The 22723-nt window shown below is 43.2% G+C and overlaps 1 protein-coding gene across 5 annotated transcripts in view; it reads right to left on the bottom strand.

Annotated features, from left to right (window-relative positions):
- Positions 1-22723, bottom strand: part of LOC146309789 (RNA binding protein fox-1 homolog 2-like) — a 51018-nt gene extending 28295 nt beyond the window's left edge. For 2 of the 5 annotated variants that reach the window (XR_014772504.1, XR_014772503.1), the window contains exons 1-2: positions 21741-22723; positions 10745-10795 (exon numbers count right to left, since the gene is read on the bottom strand). Coding sequence is in view for 3 of the 5 variants with exons in the window: in XM_084745259.1 (XP_084601385.1) it covers positions 10745-10795; positions 21741-21995 (306 nt within the window). In the remaining 2 variants the exon portion in view is untranslated. Of the gene's footprint in view, positions 1-6288; positions 6713-10744; positions 10796-21740 lie in introns of those variants that run through there. The other 3 variants (XM_084745259.1, XM_084745258.1, XM_084745260.1) reach the window with 3 other exon arrangements.

Here is a 22723-nt window from a genome sequence, read left to right as displayed (position 1 = left end):
GTAAAAAATGTAATAGTAGTGTAATGATGTAATTCTGGCATTCTTATTATTATTACTAGATTACTGGACCTAGTGATGCATCTCTCTCTGTCTTCAGTCAGTGGGAGAGCCTACTCTATCTGTTTCTGAGCCTGTGCATGTGTCATTCTCTTTGTTTTTTAACTTTATTGCAGTTTAATTCAAACTGAGAAATTATAACTGGCACTTTCACTATTTTCTGCCATTTTGACACAATTGAGAAAATCAGCATATTGATCGAATATGTAAATAATAATTTGTTCTAGCTGAAGGAGGCAAAAAAATATTAAAAGTTTAGCTGAACAATATGGGGGGGAAATCAGACTGTAATTATTTTGACAGTTTCCATTGTGATATGATTCACAATTAGTGGGAATTATCATTTTTGCACCACAATTTAAATTTTACTGAAAAAACTATTAAAATCTGTACCAAACAAACATGTTCTTGCATCTGGAGAACAAGTCTGACTAAATTCAGTCAGCCACTAATATATTTTGGTGTGGCTGAGTACCAGGGTAGAGGAACTTATGGACAGCTGAGAACCAGGTAAATACTCCTGGCTGGGTGCAGACAACCCTCAGCTAAAACATGACTAATTGTCTACAATCTCTGAATCATGAAAAAGGCAAACCCAGCCCAGACACACTTAACCTTCCTCTACTTCTCAGCCTGATGTCATCCAGAGGCATGATGCTCCATGTGTCAGGAGTATGACTACATCTATAGCACCAATGTGCTCACTACCTTCCAAATCGCATTTACTCCATGACTTGATTTTTCAGTCCCTATTGCTCATATTCAATCAGTAATTGACATTTACACTTAACATTTCCCTGACCTTTAATCCAGACAGAATGAGGAGTATGTAACAGCAGAATTAGCTTTTCACCCTATACTACCAAGAATCCTTAAAACTTAATACACTAAATGACCAGTGGAAAAATGTAAATAAAGCCAGTGCACAATTTGAATGTTTTAACATGTTTGCTGCACTGCCAGTTCCAACTGTGTTATTTCATCCATAGGAGGAATTAAGTAAAATCTTGCATCCTGAGTAGATGTAGCAAGATGGGGAATTTGTACACTGCCATTACGACGTTTGCAGAAGTTTAAATTCAAAAACCCAACAGCACTGACTTACTGCTGCAGTGTGAGCAAGGGTACGATGTGTGCAGAGGTACAATGTTACAGTGCTGTTTGTCATGCAGGAGTAGGTAACCTAGGAGATACTGCATACATTTAGGGCTCTACTGCACCACATCTGTGCATCGCATCGCTGCCAATGTGCCTGTATGTGTGTACCTATGTCCACTTTGGTGTGTGAGGTAACATGCAACATCTTTTCACACCTCAACCGACCGCATACAGCCTCCAGCAGCAGCAGTTAGAGCAGCATTAGTGTTGGACAATATCATCACGGCTGTATGGACAGAGGGAGAACCCCGAGGTGGAGTAGTGTCACACAGTGCATTAGACCACCAATTCTGTGGATTCTGTGCTTTGCTTTAGTGCTTAAAGGAACAGTTCAGATTATTTGAAGTGGGGTTGTATGAGGTACTTGACAGTCAGTGTATATCCTAGAGTAGATGGCGGTCAACACACCCCAAGTTTGGAGAAGCAGAGAGGAGTACCAGCACACAGCTACACAATGAACTGTTGTGAACAGGGTAAGAATCAAAACGTATTATAGCCACATATAAAAGGTCCACCTAAAAAATCTATTGTTATAAGTGAACCCCATTTTTTAAAATATTTTTTAGGGCTGCCCTCTAATAGTCAACTAAACTGTTAGTCGGTGCCAATAGTCTTAGTCGACCATGTTTTCATTTATTTTTTAGTCACAGAAAAAAAAACAACAACCTCAAATTCAATTTGCTAGCTGCACCTTGCTGTTATGCCTGAGAAACTTTTGCAACACTGACCTTTTTGTCCAGCTCACTGATGCTAACTGTTCTGTGGCTGCCATTAGCAAGTTAGGGAATACAGCTTTAGTCGGGGGCAGCCCTAATATTTTCACAACCTTGCTTTGTCATCAGAGAGCCTTTTCTCTGGGGAAGCTGCCATTATATAACCACATATCACTCTCTCAAAAGCAACCAGACTGCTTTGGGAAAAATATCAATCTACCTTGCAAGACATGTGAGTTGCTGGTCTACTGCTGCCATGATTGGTTTGTTTTTTGCGTAACTGTGTGACTATGGTGAATCTGACCTGACCTTTTAAAACACTGCCCCCTCAAAGCAGCAAACCTAGGAGAAACACTAAGCCCCAATTCGAAAAATCTGAACAATTCCTTTAATATTTGCTAACAGGTGAGAATGTTTCCATTTGTTTTTTGTGAAATGGTAAGTCAGTATTATCTGCCATTTTTTAAATGTGAGAGCTGCTACACACAAAGAAATAACCTTGTTCCTGTAGGAAAGGAATAAAGCTAAATGCGCTGCTGGTTAATCTGAGTGTTGTTTTAACTTGTGTGTTGTTTTGCCATGCCCTGACACTAATAGCAAAACACACAGGTACCTGTCAATCTGTTATGAGAATGCAGCAGCATAATTCTGTCCATGTCTCATATGTGTGCAGCTACACTCCCACATAGAGATGTAAACACAGAGCCTTGAGGGGAACAGACTTGGGTGTGGATCCCTTGCAAATTCCTTGAAGGCCTGTTGTCGTACACTGGCTAACCAAGCAGGCTAGTGGAGATAATATGGGAGGTGGAACAGTTTAGGCAGCCTAAATACACAGATGCCACTCAATGCCCTGCAAGCCACTCAGTGAAACAGCGCCTTGGCTTGACACCCTTCCTCCATGGGCTCAGCACTGATCAGAGGGGTTAGAAGGATGATGCAGCACCTCTGGACATCTACAAATACACACAGACGTGGGGCACTCAGTGTGCAAACATTTCCAGACAAGTTAAGCTGACATATTTTTGGTTGAACTGTGACAAAATTGTAATAAAAATAGGCAGGCTCAATGACTGTATGCCATCCTGCTGCGGTGATGGCGCCGACTAGACAGTTTTCAGAATTGACACATCAGCAGGCTCACTATGAAGCCATGTTCATTTGTCACTCTGAATAATATCATGATTGAAACTTAAGTAGGTCTGAGTGATATCACCAAAAATAAACTCTCAATCTCAAAGCGTACGGATATAATATTTATATAATAATATTTTTCCAGAAAAATGCAGCAGGACTAAAGTATGATTGAAACATATTTTTAGGCCAACATGTGCAAAATAATTGTGCAGGAATATTATGTTGTAGAAGACCTCCACCACTTACTAGGCTGTCATCATTATGGATGTTTAAAAATAGAGGCTCAGACACCAGGATGTCTGAGGACAGATATCCACTTTAATAATCAGTTTCAGCACAGACAGAGCAGAAAATTCTGCTCACTAATTCACCTGCTCCTGTACGTTGTGTTTGTCGATGTCAGCCTGATATCTACAGACATCTGCTAGCTAGCATTAGCTACCTGACATGTAGGAAGAGACAGAGAGAGTAAAATCTGCACACCAATCAGTCGACTCTCACGGCTTCACCTCTGGTTACCAGAGCAGATTCCTCATCAACAAAAAGAAACTAAGACAGTGGATCAGTGTGAGGGGCGTTTTACAGTCTATCACTTATAAAGATGCACTACAAACTAGCTAGAACTAGTTAGCCAGCTGGACTCAGGAGACACCTGAAAACTGAGTTAAACTGTGGACACCTGCTGCAGTTTACAGGACTGTTGTGACTCAAGACAGCTAATGTTGCCAGCAATACATTACATTACATTTCGACTAAAAATTGAGTTGGAAGACTTCAATTTTCATGATGTACACATTATACACCTCTTGCAAAAACTAAGACTTGAACTATAAAATCAGTATATCAATCAGCCCAAAAAATAGGGCTGGGTGATATGGCTTTTAAATATCATTACAATAATTTTAGGCTATGACTTGGCACACAGTATATCTCAAATTTAAGGCATAATCTGACTGTGCAAATGTGACAGCACAACCTTAATAGTGCCATCCAGTGAGAGCTGAACTCACACTAAAGACCTAACAGTATCCACAGTGTATACTGCAGTATAGAGATGTGTCACCCAAAATAGAGAGCAGTGCCATAAATTTTACAGAGGACAGTGTGACTGGTGGTGTGTCACCTTTAAAGTGCATTCCCACATGGAACTAGCCCCCCACCTCCACCACTGCTCTTACACCCTTCTGGTTACTACCGCCATCCTCCATTTGGCGTCATTCTCTTTGAAGAAGAATAATGTGTTTAGCTTACAGCTGCACTAGCCTGCGGGGGGAGAAACAGAGGTGGGGGAAAGAGACAACAACAACCTGTACCTTCAACTCACCATGTACAAGCAGAGGTTGTTGCAGCTTTTCAGACTTGACCAAATAAAGGAAAATATTCTACCAAGTTACACCACTGTCTATCCTTTGAATCTTAACTGTAAACACTGCAGTGACTACTATTATTTAAACTGTACACATGTCTTTAAAGGCATAGTTCACTCCAAAATCAAAAATGCATTTTTTTCCTCTGGCCTGTAGTGCTACTTATCCATCGACATTGTTTTGGTGAGATACAGAATTTTGGAAAATCAGCCGCAGAGACATCTTGGACTAAATGGCACTCAGCTTGTGCTGCTCCCCTAAAAGAAAAATAACTACATTTGAAAAACCCTACAGTAATGTCTCTTTCCAGAAATCATGACCTGGTTACTCTAGATAATGTACAGACCTTGTTGTGAGCAGTTTTATGTAGAATCCACTTTCTTTCTAGCAGAAAGAAAGTAGTTCCAGTTGATTCTATTGTAGAAAGAAAGTAGTTCCTACATGAAACTGCTCACAACAAGGTCTGTGGATTATCTTGAGTGATCAGGTTCTGATTTCTGGTAAGAGACATTGCTGACATCTAGTTTCATTTTATTTGAGAGAAGACATCTTTACAGCCAATATCTGCAAAACTCTGCAACTCACACCAAAACAATCTAGATGGATAAACAGCACTACAGGCCAAGGGGGAAATATGTATTTTGTGATAATAGGTTAAATGCAGAGAGTAGGTATGAGTGCCTCTGTTACCAAAAGACAGGGGTGTTTCTGTGTATTCATTAATAGTAACTGTCTGTCTGAGTGCCACAGGGAGGGGGGGGACCAATAAAGTACTGTAGCAACAACTGGGGTGTGTGTGTGTGTGTGTGTGTGTGTGTGTGTGTGTGTGTGTGTGTGTGTGTGTGTGTGTGTGTGTGAGCGTGGAGAAACAACTGTGCCTTGGCACCTGTCTCCCTCAATCGGGGGACAGTTGAAGTTTAAACTGCATGGACAGCTTGGATGACAATGTTGAATCGCTTGACAGAATCTCAGCCACCACCCTCTGTGCACATGACATGACATGACAAACACACACACACACACACACACACACACACACACACACACACACACACACACACACACACACACACACACACACACACACGTGTGATATAACATGACACTGTGTGCACTCAGTATGCTACACCAAATGTACATGCATGTCGACACAAGTGGCCAAGCTGCGGTTGCTACCTCATTTCTGCACGTACCTCCCTGCCACCTCCCCCAATTCCTGACACCCCCCTGAAGGCCCAAAGGAACCCAAGACCAGAGAGCGGGACATGCTAGAACAGAGCCAGAGAGCAGCTCTCATCCTCAGGCTGTCTCTCAGCTAAAGTAGCACAGACACGCCCACCATATGCTAAGAGGAGCCTAGCACACATCAACTGTAAAAACATTATATACTACTGTGACAAAAGTGCTGCCATCCAACAGTCCTTGTGCAAGCACACAATGTGACCAATGCCTCCCTGTATATTGTCTCCAGTCCAGCAACATGAGGACAAAATTGCGTAATCATAGTGTGGTAATAAGCCATTAGCATTTCTTCTAAAACAATTAAACATACTTGAACGCAAAGAGTTAAAAAAGTGAAAGGGGCCGAGCTGCAGGGACAAGCCCTGCTGTTAGCTTGATGCCCTGCCAACTATCTGACAAAGGCCTCACCTGGGCCAAGACACAGCAAACCAAAACAGGCCATGCCATTAACAGAACAATTACTGTTTCATCAAGCCAAACCAAACTAATGAAAATAAATCATTATAATCATTATAATAAGAATCTCTCTTGTTTTTCTAGTACAGACCCTGCAGTTCTCAACATGTGCACAAAGTTGTTTATACAATGAAGCTCTACTGAAGCTGTGAACTTACCGGTAGCATTGCAGGGTAGTACAGCCCCATCATCGTCTGATCTAGAGGAACAACTGCTGCTGACCAGCTCTCCACTTTCCCGTTCCTTTTCCTCTCCCCTTCCCTCTGTGTCTCTATTTCTCCTCCTGTTCCTCCTCTCCTCTGTCTGTGCTCTAAGACCATGAGCCGACGATGGCTTCAGTCCACGTCTGTCTCACACATTCAAATTCTCCCTCGTTCACTCCCCTCTTCCTCCTCCTTCCCTTCGCCGGTGTCCCTTCTTCCACTTCTCCGGCACGCAAGCCTCGTCTGCCTGTCACTCTCTGCCTCTCTTTTCCTCGTCTCCCCAGCCCCGCTGCTCTGATCCCCCTCGGGCCTTTCTGTCTCTCTCCTCCTGACAGCCTGAGTCTCTTCTCGCCTCCTTTCTCTCCTTCTCTTTGCTCTGCGTCTGTCATTCACACACTCGCGTTACACGTCCTGCTGCTCCCCCTGCTTCCTCTTGTTCCCGCCCCTCTTTTAAAACTTTCCCTCCCTCTCAGCCTCAGTCCCTCCTATCCATCAAAGCATCCATCCTTCCATGTAGCCATCTAACCCTGTGTCTAGATGGAGGCAGAAAGCTGTTGTTGCTGTCTCCTCAAACCCCTCTGGAGGGAGAAAAGGAACAGGAAAGAAGAAGAAGATGCTGTCTTCTATCCACGCACTGGCTGCCTGAGAGTACAGAACACGAATGCGACCCCCACTGCATTGCAGCTTTTTTTTGATGATTTATTTATTGCGTGGCAGCCTGTCAGCTCCAAAAAGCAGCGGTGGGTAGGCCGGTCGGAAGACAGCTAGGTAGCTAGCTGCGTGGGTAGGCTCCCTAGATCACCATCTCTCTGCTGCAGCTGCCTTCATCACACAGATGGAAGTCTCAAAAAACTGAGGGAGCGCCAGCCCCGATTCCAATATCTAAACCTCAACCTGAACATGAATCTGTGGTACGCTGCATTGCGCCTTTTCCTTCTGGCTCGGGCTCAGTTCCCTCACTTCCCACTACTGTATTGTTAGGAGGCGCTTAATTTGCAGAGATGAGAGTGCAGTTCCTTGCACCGCATTTTCATATGGGAGGGACTGAACTCTGCGGAAAAAAAAGCCCTGATGCCAAGCTTTCAGACATCTGCTGAGTCTGGCTTGAACTGGGTTCGGAGGGATGGAGGGATGGAGGGAGGGCAAGATAAGTGACTAGAGGTAGTGGGGGGAAAAGGGGGCAAAGGAAGGGAGCTCAGCTGGGATGGGGGTACAGGGACAGAGCAGTGGGTGCAAGCGAGAGATAACGGGATAGAGAGATAAATGGATAAAGGGCCGGGGTGGGGAAAAAAGCGAGGGATGACAGGATTAGGGCTGTAAGTGAGGAGGATGAGAGGATGAATAGGGGATGATCTGAGGATTAAGCACACAGACTGAACACAGTGATAAACACACACATGCATGCACACACAAACACATGCACATAATGTACACAAAGATGTGTTGTGATCATATTCATGCTGCTGTACCTTGGCTGGAACAAACACACACACTCAAACAAAAAGGCTATATCCAACCCACGCTCATCAGCTAATTCAAACAAAGGCCTGCTCCTTCAAACAACAGCATCTACAGATAATCAATAGCTCAGGCTTAACTTTTCTATAGGAATAATCCAGAACATTTTCAAGAGAATTGCAATTACTCATGGGAAGGTTATAACCTGCAATTAGATTTATATACAGTGTAAGGTTGTCAAAAGTAACAATACTTAAATACTTTTTTCAATGCCACGTTTGAAACAATACAATATCTGTTAATTATAGTATCAACAGTACAGAAGCTAGGAGAGAAAAGATCTACGTGCTCAATCAAGATCTCAGTTCACTCTGTACTGACCTGCCAAAAAATGTATTGCAACACAGCAAAACCAGACAGTGTTCAGTCTTTTTCTGGACCAGGACTGTGTGCAGGTTGCTAATAAAAAAAGGTATTGTTTTGTGAGCCTCAGAGTTTGTTTTGTCTTTTTGCCGTGGTATCAAAAGAGGTATTGAGTACTTTTTTTTTTAAACCAGTATTGTATCAAAGTTTAAAATTCTGATATTGTGATTACTCTAATACAGTATTGTTCTTGCTAAATCATAGAAAATGATTGTGTGTGTAGCCTCTGTGACTTGTTTGTATGCATACTTGTGTGTGCCTGGTTAACCCTGATCAGCTCTGTGACTTAAACAGCAGGTGACTGATCTATATGACCCCATGGGTCAGAATGGCCATGTGTGCACGCACGCACACTCACACGCACGCACGCACACACACACATTTAGCCCTCAGTATGCAGCAGCAGGGACCCACAAGAGCCTGTCACCATTTAACACACTCATATTGACACAAGCAGGCCTACAGGCAGTTCAAACATGCATACATAACATCAGACAGGAGCATTACCAAGACAAATGTACTGCAGCAATGAACAAGCCAATATGGCTAAGCTAGGCTTGGCTAGCTCCATTTGCATGATAACCAGCAGCTAGTATGCTGGAGACTCCTCACATGTGTGCTCAAGGGCAGAATACATTACCAGGGACAAGTTTTAAATCATTTATAAGACAAACGCGGCAGTGTGCCTTGGCTTCTCTGAATTTAACAGATGACAAGGAGAGTTCAGATGTACGGCAGATCACAAGTGTTCTCTGCCCAGGTGTTTGTCTTACAAGCGGATGAGTCCTGGCAGGCGAAAGCCAAGGCTGGAATATAAGTCTGCTCTGACTGTGCAGCTGGCTATTGTATGAATCTGTGCCCTGCAGGCAAGCCATCTTAAATAACTCGCTTCCATTTCTGTTTCACCTCTGCTCCACATCTCTGTCTCAGCCTCTCATTCCTTTTTTTTGCCTGCGATCTCTCTCTCACAATCTGTATTTCAGATTGGAAACAGAAATAACTGAATACTGAACACAAGGGATGGGACATCTACATGAAAATTAACTTCAAACCAGAGAGCCAAATTCTTACAGCGTCGTCCTCTTTAAATCTTTCTCACACACTCTCAGAGATCTGTGTTCCCAAGAAAGGAGATACCAAGGGTAGAGCAGGATTGGACAGTCAGGCAGAGTAGAAGAGGAAAAAAAAAAAGAATACATGAGAGCGGATGAGGCCTATGAGAATCTCCCATGTTGTGATGTGGGGAGGGAGGAAGGGAGGGAGGCTGGGGTCGGACAGGCTCACAGACCAACACTCCCCTCCTGTGGCACTGCCAGAGAGCTGCACATCCCAAACACGAGGTGGAGACGCACGCACACGCACGCACGTTAACACAGACAAAGGTGCACACATGCAAACTTCTCAGATGCAGAGGCCTTTCTCTGAAATGGGGTTTGCATGTGCACGCCCACACACACACACACACACACACACACACACACTGAACTGGATTGAGCCGCTCAATGTGCTCTGCTGCTTGGAGGTAGATAAGAAAATAGTCAGCTACCCTGCCGCTACGCTGCACACATAAGGCACTCATTACTGAGAGCAATATGCATGGAGAGACACTTAGAATGAGAAAGAGGTAGAGAGACCGAGAGAGGCATAAAAAGAGAGAAAGTGTGAGAGGATAGGAACAGTATTGTGAAAAAGCTCAGTTTAAAGAAGGTAATGGCATAATTTCTCTCCACGTTCTGAGGGTCAAGCTTTTGAAAGAGAAACTCAATCACTACCAGTTCCCCTTCCGTCAATTCCTCTAACAGCCATCATTTATACGCTACTGTAGGCTGCAGCAGAAGAAAAATGAAAGAGCTCCTGCAGAACTTCAAAATTCTCTCAATAATGATGCCGTACAGTTAGTGGTTATTGGTCCCATGTTGGTTCTGTTTTGTAGTCATTACAGCTTGATCAATACAAAGTTTTCCCCAAAAACATTTAAAAGTGAGACTGAAGTTAATTCAACTTTACAAAAGTACCTATAACTTCATTCATAATCCACTCAATTTTGTCTTTCAAAATCAAAATAAAATTCAGATTAGTGGATTACAGACTTTTTAAGGACCAACAGAAACATTTTTTGGCATTTTATAGACTAAATGATTAACAGTGAAAATAATCATCAGATTAATCTATAATGGTAATATAATTGGTTGCAGCTGTATTGCCTTAAGACAAGATGCACAAAAACACTAGGTTCCCCATGGCCAAAAATAATTTCTAAAATAGTGTAAATTATACATTACATTTTTGTTCAAAATTGTAGAGGAACCAGACTATCAAGAGTGCAACCATCCTATAAGCAGTGTCATACATTTTCACTCTTGTTTTGATTTTACACAACAGTATCTTCTTTACATCCAATGAAAGAAAAAAATGGATGAGAAGCATTTCAACTAAAACTAGCATAATCTCAAGTGAGTCAAGGATTCTGTATTACATTATTTTTTCATTTATTGTTCCAGAGGTTTGCAAGCAATCACTAATCTCTTACCTGACTGTGAGGTGGGTATCCATGGAAACCAGGGTTTAAAGGCTCATTGTTCTGCAAGAGACAACAGGAGGGAAGAGAGCGGTGTAAGTGGCTGGGCTTTTGAAAAATTGAGTGGATGCGGCATGACAATCCAAAACTTTTGCATTGAGGATGAAATGCACTCTCAGAAACAAACCTCCATTTAACTTGTTTTCAAACTAACCAGAGAAGAAATACAACAGGACGTTGTTATGACTGGAATATTTTCAATTTATTGTATTATTGTCACAACTTGTTTACATAATCTAAAACGCACAACTCACTGCAACTCAGAAGATTTATTAAACCTTAGATGACATCCTAATATGATGATGATGATGCTCAGAAATAGATCAAAGATCAAACAAGGACAGAAGACACTCCCCTGAAGGGAAAAGACTGACAAATTAATTAAGTTAACAGTTAACAGTCTGTGTGGATGCCGTGACTGGTGAACCATCACTGCAGAGTTTTCATACCCAGCCAATCAAAATCCACTAGCAGAGGGTGAGCCCCCCATCTCTCATTGACCATGCCCCAGAAACCAGTGTTGTGATTAATTGCTCTGTAATTACTTTTAATTAGATTATTTCTGTCTCTTCCTCTCTTTTCTCTCTAACTATTATTTTCTCCTCCAGTGTCGTTTTGCCCCAGCAAGAGCAGCTATTGTTTGCTGCAGCGCTAGGTGAGAGGGGGGAGAAAAGAGCAAGAAAGACAAAGGGGGGGGAGGCAGGAGGAGGACTGGAACAATGGGGAAAGTTAACCAAACGCTGATATTTTGACAGCAGTGAGAGAGATGACACCGGCACAGTCTAGCCTGCTGGCATGCCTCGCAGAGAAAACATGACCGCCTAGTGAGTCTCATGTGGAGGCATGAGTCTCACTAGGCAGGAAGGGGAGGGGGAAGACTGAGGGGGTAAGAGAAAAAAAGAAAGATGTGTGCGCATATATGTAAGTGTTGGGGGATGGAGCGGTAGAAGAACTGCTGATGTTTTCATTACATTTAATCTGCAGGGCTGAGGAGCAGACAAAGTGTTTCAAATCCGTGCGTTGCCCCTTGGCCTGAATGCACCCATCCATTCAGCAAACAGCTTGAGTGTGGGCCGGGTAATGCCACAGCAATGAGGAGGGCAGATTTGGCTTCTGAAGAGAGTCAACAGAGAGCTAACCTCCTGGCCCCCGACCTCGAGCTGCCCCATGAGGGATTGACTTCCTGATAGTGTTCATCCAGCCAATCAAGGCCAAGTGTCTGAGACAGAGGGACACTTTGACAGCAGACTGACATGAATCGTTTGTCCAGACATACAGGCAAACAGCTATTAGAGCAGACCCCGAAAAGCCAGCTTATTCAGTAGGGCTCGAAATTAACTTTTTTCCCCCAGTGTCTTGCAAATTTCAGCTGTCCCAGATTAAATGACCATTGTCCCAAACTGAAGCTCTTTTGCTTTCATTCTACATAATAAATATAGTTTGATAACTTCTTTTCAATACCTCACATCTTTTCATGGACTCTACTCCACCATGGAAGTTCAGGTAGTTGCTCCCTTCCACCTGAATTAAAAAAAACCTGAAATCACCCCAGATGTTTGGCCGCAATCATTTTTCATTATTCTTTTAGTCATATCTGTTTGATCAACAGTCCTCTTTTCTGTTGGTAAACATTACCACCTAACAATTTAAATTATATATATATATTACATGACGCACACATCTAATAATTTCATTTGTTGGGATTGTATGTATCTTTGTGTCCCATGTATCATTTTTATCATCCCTCAGACAACGGGACATCTTTCATTTCTGATATCCAATGCAGCTCTCTGCGAGACTAGGACCTGGAGAGATGTTGGCTAAAACCAAAAACAGATGTGGTAGTGATGTATGGGTGAATGAAGATGAGGAAGAAGTGTCTAGACGGAGCTGGACAGAAAGAAGCCCAAGTGGAATGAGAGAATGTGGTTAAAACACGTCCCACATGTAAAGAATAGGTAAGAATGAGAATGAAACATTTTTCCTTTGATGCCGTGGGCAGTACTGACTATGTGTACGTGTGTGTGTGTTTGTGTCCAGACTCGGGGCCCGTCCTCCCTTTTCCCTGTCTGAAACAGCCCTTTCTTTGTCTCCACTCTCCACTTCCTGTTTCATCTGGAACCAATTTCCCCCTCGTGCCTCGTCCCCAGGGGGAACACTCTCCTTGGTGCGCCGCATTTACAGGGAATGGACTTATATTCAGCCAAATACTGACTGTGTAAGAGGCTGCTGGTGTTCACCACGGCACATATAGAAATTCAGTATAAGGGGGCTGTTCAGAGCAGAATCTCAAGTCTACAAAGCCTTGGGCAATGTCAACCAGAATGAAAAACTTCTATTTACTGTTTTAAATGAAAAAAGATGCATGTTGGGAATTACCAACACTGCAATGCATTTCAAATAGGACTGAGATAATATGAAGCTTAACATTGTGTTCATGTTTGTGCTATGTTCGTTCAGTGATGGTGGGCCACCAAAGTCTTGAGGAAATGTGATAATTTCACATTATTACTCGAAAACACATACAATTAAAGGGGATTAAATGTTGAGAATTAGTGTTTTTATCACATCAGCAGTCAAGTACAGATGAAGGCGCTGCAATAAGCTACAAAAACTGGGAGGAAAACTGGAACACTAGTGAAATCTAAACCAAAATTATACCCAACCATCAAATTATAGAGTCACTGTTGGTTCTCCAGTGGACAGAGTGGAAAGAAGAAAAGGGAGGAGGAGGAGTTTACGTAGAAGAACGGGAGGAGGGAGCGAGGATAGAGTTTAGCAACATCTGGAATCAATCTGTCTGCAAGAGAAGAGGGAGGAGGGAGCAGGGTGGATGGATGTGGGGGAAGGACAGAGGAGAACGAAAGAGAAGAAAAGAAAAGAAAGAACAGAATGAGATGAAAATAAGGGCAGAGACAGACACATACAGGAGGAGGAGAAGGAGGAGGAGGAGGAGGAATGTGGGGAATAAGACAGCCAAAGCCAAGAAAAGGGAGAGAAATAAAAAGCAGTGAAACATTTGCGAAACGGAGACAATGAGTCATAACTGAAGAATGCCATGTGATTTATATTTTCTTAAAGGGTGGGGGAAGGGATTGGGGGTCTGAACATGATACCTAGTTTTCAGAGACTCATGTTTACCCACACTCACACTAATGCATGAACGTACACACACACACACACACACACACACACACACACACACAGTCCCTTTGCCATATGGCATTGCTTTTAAGTATATTACATGGCTGTATGTCTTGAAAAGTAAGCAAAAAGGCAACCCCATTTTTGCCTGCCACACTTTTTTTTGTAAATAAATGATAAATAAATACGACTGCACTAAGCATGTCCCGGTTGAAAGCTAGGCTTCAGTACTGCACTTTTGCAAGTTTCCATTAAGTTAATTCCATATAGTTTGTGAGCGAGGTGGAGCCTTTGAAGGCGCCGGCTGGCTGACTGTGAGGGCTTCAGACTGCACTGGCAGGGATCAGCAAAAGCACAGAAAAGCAGTCAGACACACATAAACACACTCTCTCTCTCTGTCCCCCTCTCTGACTCCGCGGAGGGCAAAACTAAAGGGCGTCTCTCTTGTTTATTTTCTCCCTCTCCGACTTGCTATTTTAGGAGAAGGAAAGAAGTTCGGGAGTTGCTGGAGCAAACGGGTAGGAGCAGGGGAAGAAAAAGGAGCAGCAGTGGTGAAGGAAGGCAAAATGACATGAGGTCAACAGATGGTGAGAGGGGAGGGAGACGGAGGGAGGAGGGGAGAGGGGTAATTAAGGGGGCTGCTGCAGGCATCCAGTGATCCCTAACAGAACAGCCCGAGGAGGTGGACTGCTCCGATGTTTGGCTTTATTATCGTTTCAATCATTTCACCAAATGTAAGAAAAATCCCACCTGCTACCACCAACACACTCAAAAGCCAAAAACCCTGACACTTTCTGTCAAAAACATGGCACAAATTACTGTAGAGGACTACGGCTTTGCGAAAGGGCTGGCTTCACCTAAACAGAAGCTGAGGTGGACATCTAGGAGGAGCCAGAATCAACAACAGTAAAATTACTTTTAACAGCCTCACAAACATCACAGGATCTGTGAAAAACAATATTTTATCGAATGTTGCCTGCAGAAGCTTCTTGGCTATCTTTGGTTCAATATAACTGGCAAGCAACCTCAAAACTTAAAAAAAAAAAAAAAAAAAAAAAAAAAAAATCAAGTCAACACTTCATAACTGAGTTAGAAACACCGGAGATGAATGAGGCACAGCACTGAGAGGATACAGAAATACAGAAAATGAGGGAGAAGGAATTAAGAGAACAGGCCAGGGGCAAAGAACAAAAAGTGATGGATTTGATTTGTCAATGTGATATGCTCCAAACCACTGAGCAATATGTCAGCATTATATCAATGTAAAGATATGAGACTAGATATCGTCTTAGATTTTAGGCATTGTAAACTCAAGTGTTGTCTTTTCAGTAAAGTGGTTTAATTCCTTGCGCTTTCCAAACTGGTCTACCTGTTCTGACATTTGTCTTTACCTACTTGGTTTGCACTCTTTGAGAATTCATGGTAGACTATTATAGAGAAAATGAGTAAAGTAGATATCTATTATATATGGCAGAATATCCTAAAATATCAATATACTATTTCTAAGTTGTATATATCACCCAGCCTGGTATACAGGGACATAAAGACAAAGACGAAGGGTAGAAAAGCCAAGAGAAACTGCAGTGTTTCCCTAAAGACTGAAGGCTTATTTCTTTCAGACCAAAATGTGCCCACAGAATGGGACAGCTACCCATTTTTGATTCTTTTTTAGTTACAGCTTATGTACTTTCTAAAAGAGTAGGAGTCCCAGACACCTCTGAAATGAACTGGATACAAGTTCTGATCCGATCCAACAGTAACAAAATGTGTGGCTCTGGGGCATTTGCTGGGTGGATTTAGTGATGACTCTTTCCTCTCCTCTGACTGTGAGGCACACTAGTTACAGCAGATGACCCGGAGTTCAGAAATATGCAGGTGCTGGTGTGTGGGTCTTGAGGACCAGCTACACATGTAAAGAATGTGAAGACAATTTCTTGGGGTGATGGTTGTGATACATACACAACTTTGCCGTATTATGCAAGACATATCCATCATGTTGTGGCAGCATTTCAACTGTCAGAGGACCAAATTCTATGCTGAATCTATCCATACACCATGAGCATTCATATCATAACCAATACTATTCTAGCTCATGATACATTCAGTTTATTTTATGATTCTGTGTGCAATCTAAGTTTTTTCCCCTCCTTATGTTCTTATTCTTCTCCTGATTTTATTCAAATCCTTGCCCGCAGAAAGCACTTTTAGAAATTCAATGTGGATGGGTACATTTAAAGGTCAACTTGAGCAAAAGTTAAATATTAGAAATAAAAAACATTACAACTGTAATTGTGAGTTGCAGAGTTCACTGCTCCTTAATGTATTCAGCAATGGCTAATTAGTTTGCCTGTTTTTGATACCACAACATGCCCTTCGTGAAATAAACATCTTTTACTGTGAGTAAAAATATCTGTGATGTTAAGCTTCAATGCCAGTAATTAGCCTAATCATTAACTAAAAATTCTGGCAGCATGTTTTATTTATATTATTTCGTTATTTTATTGTACTTAGGGGTTTTTACTTCATTTAAAAAACAAGTAGCTGCCTCTTATGCCCCATAACTTGCACCAATATGCTACACAGGCTGCTTCATTGTTTTTTGTCAGATCTAATTATTTCAGTTTGTCACGGCAAAGCCTGTGGTGCACCACGGGCATGCATTATGTTACACTGCCTAATAAATGAAACTAGAACACACGTCTATGAGAGGTTGGCAGATTGTTAGTAGTACACTTATTTGATAATGTGCCATATCTGCACTCAAATGATCCTCTTAATGAAGCACTCTGATTTGGACTCAGTATTAGACATGGTTGATGGCTGATCTTAAAGAGATCACACAAAGCATCACACACAACTTAATGGATCAAACTGTATTTCACAACAGTTTTCTTTATTCATGACCCTGTGGAAGCTGTGACAATACTGCGGCAGTGCATCATGGATGCCCACATGTAAGGGAAACACTGAACTGACATTTGACTGTGTGTTGCTGGAGATGGGAGCACATATGACAGTTTGGGGGCAGCCTTGGGGAGGAGGCATGACCGGGGGGAGGGGGGGGCATGATGACCATAAAGGGAGAGTTAACATGCGAGTGTCATGTTAAGGAGCTGAAAGCGGTGTGCCTTACAAGAGTCAACAGGGACAGAAAGAACCAGAGACCTCGATTCTATTTCCGTCTTTTTATGAATGGTGCCTTTCCTCCTCTTTTTATCAATCTGATTATTCCTTTGTGCTTTGGCAATACGGCTGCTGCACATGTGCCAATAAACCACAGTGAATTGAATTGGACACACACATGTAGGCAGAGAGAGGGAGAGAGAGAATATATGAGTTGAGCAACTTTGTCTGGGGAATTTTTAGCTTATCGTTGCCGGTTCAAAAGTCAAGGGTGACTCCGCCGCTGTGCTACAGCTCAAAGTTTAACAGCAATCATTAAACAGCAGCAGGGAGCATAACACTAGTCTGGTTAGGCTTGTGTACGACCCTCTGTTCCAGATATTAACACACATCAGTAAAGGCTGAACACACAACACGGTCCACGCCCTCTGTCTCTCTGTAATAATGTCCCCCGTCTGTGGATATTTCTTCTTTTCTGTGAATAATTCAGGCTGCTCACTTCTGAAGGACAGTTTTTTAAGATACAGTTACACTCTCTGAACATGCAGGTTACTACTGTGGCTCTGCAACCATTGGAGGTATCTGCATTTATGAGAAAAGACAGCAAAAGTTTTAAACCTTGCTATCTCACAATCAGTGACCAGGGACACCAACTAATGATTATATTAACTTGTAAATTAATATATTAATGATTTTGTAACTTTCACGATGTTTAAGTCTATTAAATGTCAAAAATAATGACAAATCAGGGCTCAACAAAAAGGCTTGCCTGCTTGCCCGGTCAAGTAAAATGCTATGTTGAGCAAGTGGCAGTACCAACTCACTTGCCTGACCAGTCAAGTGATAAACAAGGACTTAACTAAACTTTCCTGGAGAATGAGTTTTCCTACTCTTAAAGGGATAGTTCAGATTATCTGAAGTGGGGGTGTGTGAGGTCTTATGCATAGTCAGTGTCTTAGCTACAGTAAATGGCGGTCAACATGCCCCCGGTTTAGAGAAGCAGAGAGGACCAGCAGCACAGAAGCTCAGCAACGTCCTGCTGTGGACAGGGTCAGCAGATCTGTCGAGCAGCCTTTTCTGACAGGAAACCTCTATTATTTAAACCAAATATTGCTCTCTCTCATTCAAGCAGACTGTTTTAGCGCCTCACAGAAAAGAAGGAGATGCTAGCCTTCCACTGCCTCAATTTGTTACTTTGAGTTACTGTGTGACTTTGGTAAATCCAAACTTACCTTAAAAACACTTAAGTCAAACAGTTAACACAAACAAACTAAATGACCAAGGCAGCAGCAAGGCAAAGGGGTAAAAATATTTTAGCATGTATTTGAACTGCTATTGATTTTTTTCAGTGGGCCTTTTTTTTTTTTTTTAGGTGACTTTAACCGCTTTAACAGCAATAACTATTTAAATTTTTATAACTATTTAATTTTTAGTGCAATTTACTTCCAACAACAAGGAAAAGTCTTAACAGATCACCAGAGAATGCTTTATTGCCCATTTTTAAAGCAAGTGGTTTGGCACCGAGTGCTGGCAGCAGTATGTTCTCATTAGAAACCAGATATAACAGACTAAATTTCTCAGTGGGCTCCTGGGCAGACAAAAAAAGTTTAGCTAAATACTCCTATTCTACAGAAACAAGCAACACTCAATGTAATGATTGCTGCTTGTGGTGGGCATGGATATAACCTATCTCAGTGATCTGTCCAGTCATATCCACCCACCCCTTGGCTGACCCCCCTCCCTATGCTGTGTCCCGTTAAAGCGATCAGTCTGGTTAATGCCCTCTCCTAAATGAGCTTTGATCTCGTTAGCGCGACACAAAGCCTCTTTACTGCCAACGATAGGACAAATCGGCTCTCCGAAACAGCGAGAGAGAGAGATAGACCGACAGAGAGTTAGAAACTGTACTCCCACTGCATCTGAGTGGACCACAGCACTGCCTCGAGGGGAAGCATCAATACTACCAACAGAGAGAGTGGGAGAAAAACAGAGAGAGATGGAAGAGGCACGATACATGAAGGAGATGAGGAGAAAAACAAACATGAGAGGGAAAACAAGAGACGAGACAGATGTGGGGCTGGGAGGGGAAAAAAGTGACGGATGTTGCATAGATTTGAGTGATGGGAGATAGGCCGAGAAAGGGAGAGCTAATCAAAGATGGCAGAGGGAGGGAGGGGGGAGATGGGACAGCAGAGAGAGGGGGGGGGTAGGGAAGGGGGAGGGGTGACGTGGTTCACCTCACTGGCACACTGAAAGCCTGTGAATCAGGAGTCAATTAGCAATCTGGATATATGCTTGGGGGAGACAGGAGGGGGAGAAATCAGAGGACAGCTAGAGGGGAGCAGGGGAAACAAGGGGGGTTGGAAGGGGTCTGCAGTTTGTGTGAGGCAGAGCAGGGGGAGGAGAGCGGGAGCAACAAAAGGGAGAGGAGGCTGCACTCTCATTTATTATTACAGGCCTGATTTACAGTCAGCCTGGAAGGTCAGCAATCCACTACCTCAAGCTCTCAATGGGAATACTATGGTAATTGTTAGGTGCATTTAGTTATAGGAGCATCCTCTGAACTCATCGTCCCCATCCTGAATACTCCCTCAGCTACAGGGAGCGTCGCCATGCAACTACCATGTCCGACTTAGCATTAGCCTTCAGTGTCATTTAGAACTGCAACAAATTAATTAATTACTAACCAACTATTAAATTAATCAGTAACTATTTTGCTAATCAATTCATCATTGAGTAATTTTTGCAAGAAAAAAATATCCAAAATCTCAGATTTTAGCTAATCAGATGTGAATATTTTCTGGTTTCTTTAAGCCTCTATGACAATAAACTGAATATCTTTGGACTGTGGATAAAACACGACATTCCAAGGACGTAGTTTTGGGGTTTGGAAAAAACTGATCCACATTTTTCACCATTTAACATTTTATGGACCAAATATCTGATCAATTATTTGAGAAACTAATCAACAGATTAATCTATAACCAAATTAATTATTAGTTGCCACCCTCAGTGTCATTTTCCGTTTTATTTACCCTTTGAATAAATTGTTATTCAAGTATTCTTCATTCAGAGGCTATCCTCACGCGCATCTCGCCTCCAAACTAATCGTGTCATTCCTGCCATCCATCACTTTCCTCTCATCCTTTATCAGGAGTCCTGATGGATGCAAACTAATGGCTCAGATTTCCTTTCTTTACGCTCTCCTTGCCTCCGTCCTTTCTGTAGGTCTCCCTATATCTATCCATCCAGGCCAATACACACAAATATTGTGTCGATGAAAGCCCCACTCTTTATTTCTCTTTGTCCTCCTCCTCCTTCAGTCCATCCCTCTCTCCCTTCCCTCCCTCCCCGTCTCTGCTCCACTCCCTCCCAATTTCCAGTCTAAACCCTCCTCCCCACTAGTGCCCAACGATCAATAGAACTGATGGGCACGACGAGAATCTCCCACCATGTCACTCTGCTCATTGTCACATCATCTTTGCCGGCGGGCTATAACCTTTCGCCATCATCAGCATCCATCCTCTGTGAGGCTCGCAGAGCATCATGGCATTACACAGGACCTATTTGTCACTGCAGCAGGTCAGCCGCACAGCCAATTAAAGTATTTTACCAGTTCCCCAGGATTCAATTACCTGCAGATGACCTCAAACCGTGTCCGCCTGCCCTTCCACTGCTGTTAGTACCGTTTCTCTGGACTAAAACACCAGCGTCAGCTGAAATTCTCCCTTGTGCTGCTGGATTATGAACACTTCAAAGAGTACTGTACATGTAGGTGTAAAAATGATGTGTAGTGCATGTGTTCATGAGAGAGAGAAATAAATAGTACAGTCAGGGAGAGAGGTGCCTCAGAAGTACCCTGGTTTACTGTAATGTACACAGATTAGTCCTTCAGGGGCAGGACTGGTTGCTGATGCTTTGCTGTCTCAGCAGTCGAGTCATGAAAGCAGGGAAGACCCGTGTTAAGGAGGGCCCCCTCGAGCCCCCTTGCTCCTTCAGCCGACACCAAAAGGCTCTGTTCTTTGTCTTTCGCTGTGGTGACCCCTCCCCCAATCCCTGTCTGCCTCTCTCTTTTAACACCTAGCGACATTCGGGGGGGGCACACAGAGCGATTAATGGCACATGCAGTGTGTATCAGGATTTGATGTGATGACTCACTGCAAATTATCATCGCAGGTGATTGATTTAATCCAAAATAGATACAGTGTGCCCTGCACCATGTGAAAAAGAACTGCTTTACTTTCCATGAGACAGGCATGATGATGAATGGGTCTGATCTTTGCTGTGCTGCCGTCTGTCATAGCAATGGAGCCTGTATCATATTACCTTTGTCTGGCTTGGTCATGCTCCCTCCCTGAGCAGCCCCAAGAGCACAGCTACAGCCACCTTTTACTATCGTCACACTGCTGTTCAATTCAGCCCCCCCTCCACCATTTCGTTCTGATTAAAGGATTTTCTATTTGCTGCAATGATGCATGATTATGTTGTTGATGAGGAGAAAGGGGCCTATCAAAACATTATCTTCATTCCCAGCTGATGCTCAGGAACAAAAGCTTTAACTGGAGAAGAAGAAGAAAGGGGAGGGCAGATGGTACTTTGTTACAAACATGAAGCTGAGATGGAAACAAATGGATACAGATGTGAGAGAATGAGAGACCATGTGTTAACACTGCATTCTTACCTGTCCAATGTCACCAACAACACTCCCGGTGCCGTCTATCCTTGGTCGCTTGCACTCCGCCCCGGCTAAGTCAGTAAGGGCAGCGGCTGTCTGAGCGTCGGGCTCCGGGTCTCCTCGCTTCATCCCCCGGACAGCTGCTGGACCCCCGGCCGAGTTAGCGAGGGGTCCGGCTGCTGTATCAATGTCTCTTTCCCGGTCCATTATTCCCCGACTAACGGGTAGCATTATAGATGCAACGTCGGTCGACATTAACATTGGACGGCAGACAGTCACCCGTCAAAAGTCTGTTGTTTTGTTTTCTCTTTTACCTTCGCCTTCCGATTTGTCCACAGCTCGTTATTCACAATGGATTTTCCCAAAAAGCGTAGACGGATAATTGTGAACAGATTTTCATCTATAACGGCAGCTTATAGCTTCTGTTTATTGTCTGACTTGGCGTTAGCTAGTCGAGACTGAGCATTATGACCATGCCAGGAAAGCACATTAAGTAGTTTCCCCCCCCAAAAAAGTAAAACGACGCCAAACAGTGACCTATTTTAATAAAGATCACACGTCCGACTCTTGGATGCCTGACAAGCTAATTAGCTAGCTAACATTAGCTAGCCTGCTAGCATTACATTCCGCTAGCTCTCTTTATAAATGTGGCTCGGAGAGCACACTGTCGCTGCCAATAATAGAAAATGTTGGGAATTAGCTTCTCGCACTGCCAGCCCCTCTGTCCTCTGCTGTGATTTCCCTTTCTGTCCCTCTGTTGTTTCCTACCAGCCTTCCCCTTGGTCTCAGTCCTCCTTATCACACCGTGTCCGCTCCTCGCCGTCTCTCTCCGCTGTGTGTAGATGTGTGTGGATGTGTTTTAGCGTGCGGACTTGGCTGCAGACGAACACGGTTTCCTCTGGTCTCGGTCCCAGTTGGTGTAGCTCGTAGTGTGGAGGGAGCAGGGTGAGGTGGGCTGGTCTAAGGTCTGCGTTTCCTCTGTCTCCTTC

This window comes from Lutjanus erythropterus, chromosome 19, assembly GCF_056507025.1.
Source record: "Lutjanus erythropterus isolate fLutEry1 chromosome 19, fLutEry1.hap2, whole genome shotgun sequence".
Lineage (NCBI taxonomy): Eukaryota > Metazoa > Chordata > Actinopteri > Lutjaniformes > Lutjanidae > Lutjanus > Lutjanus erythropterus.
The sequence above is the reverse complement of the archived record's forward strand: the minus strand, read 5'-3'. Positions and strand labels throughout refer to the sequence as shown.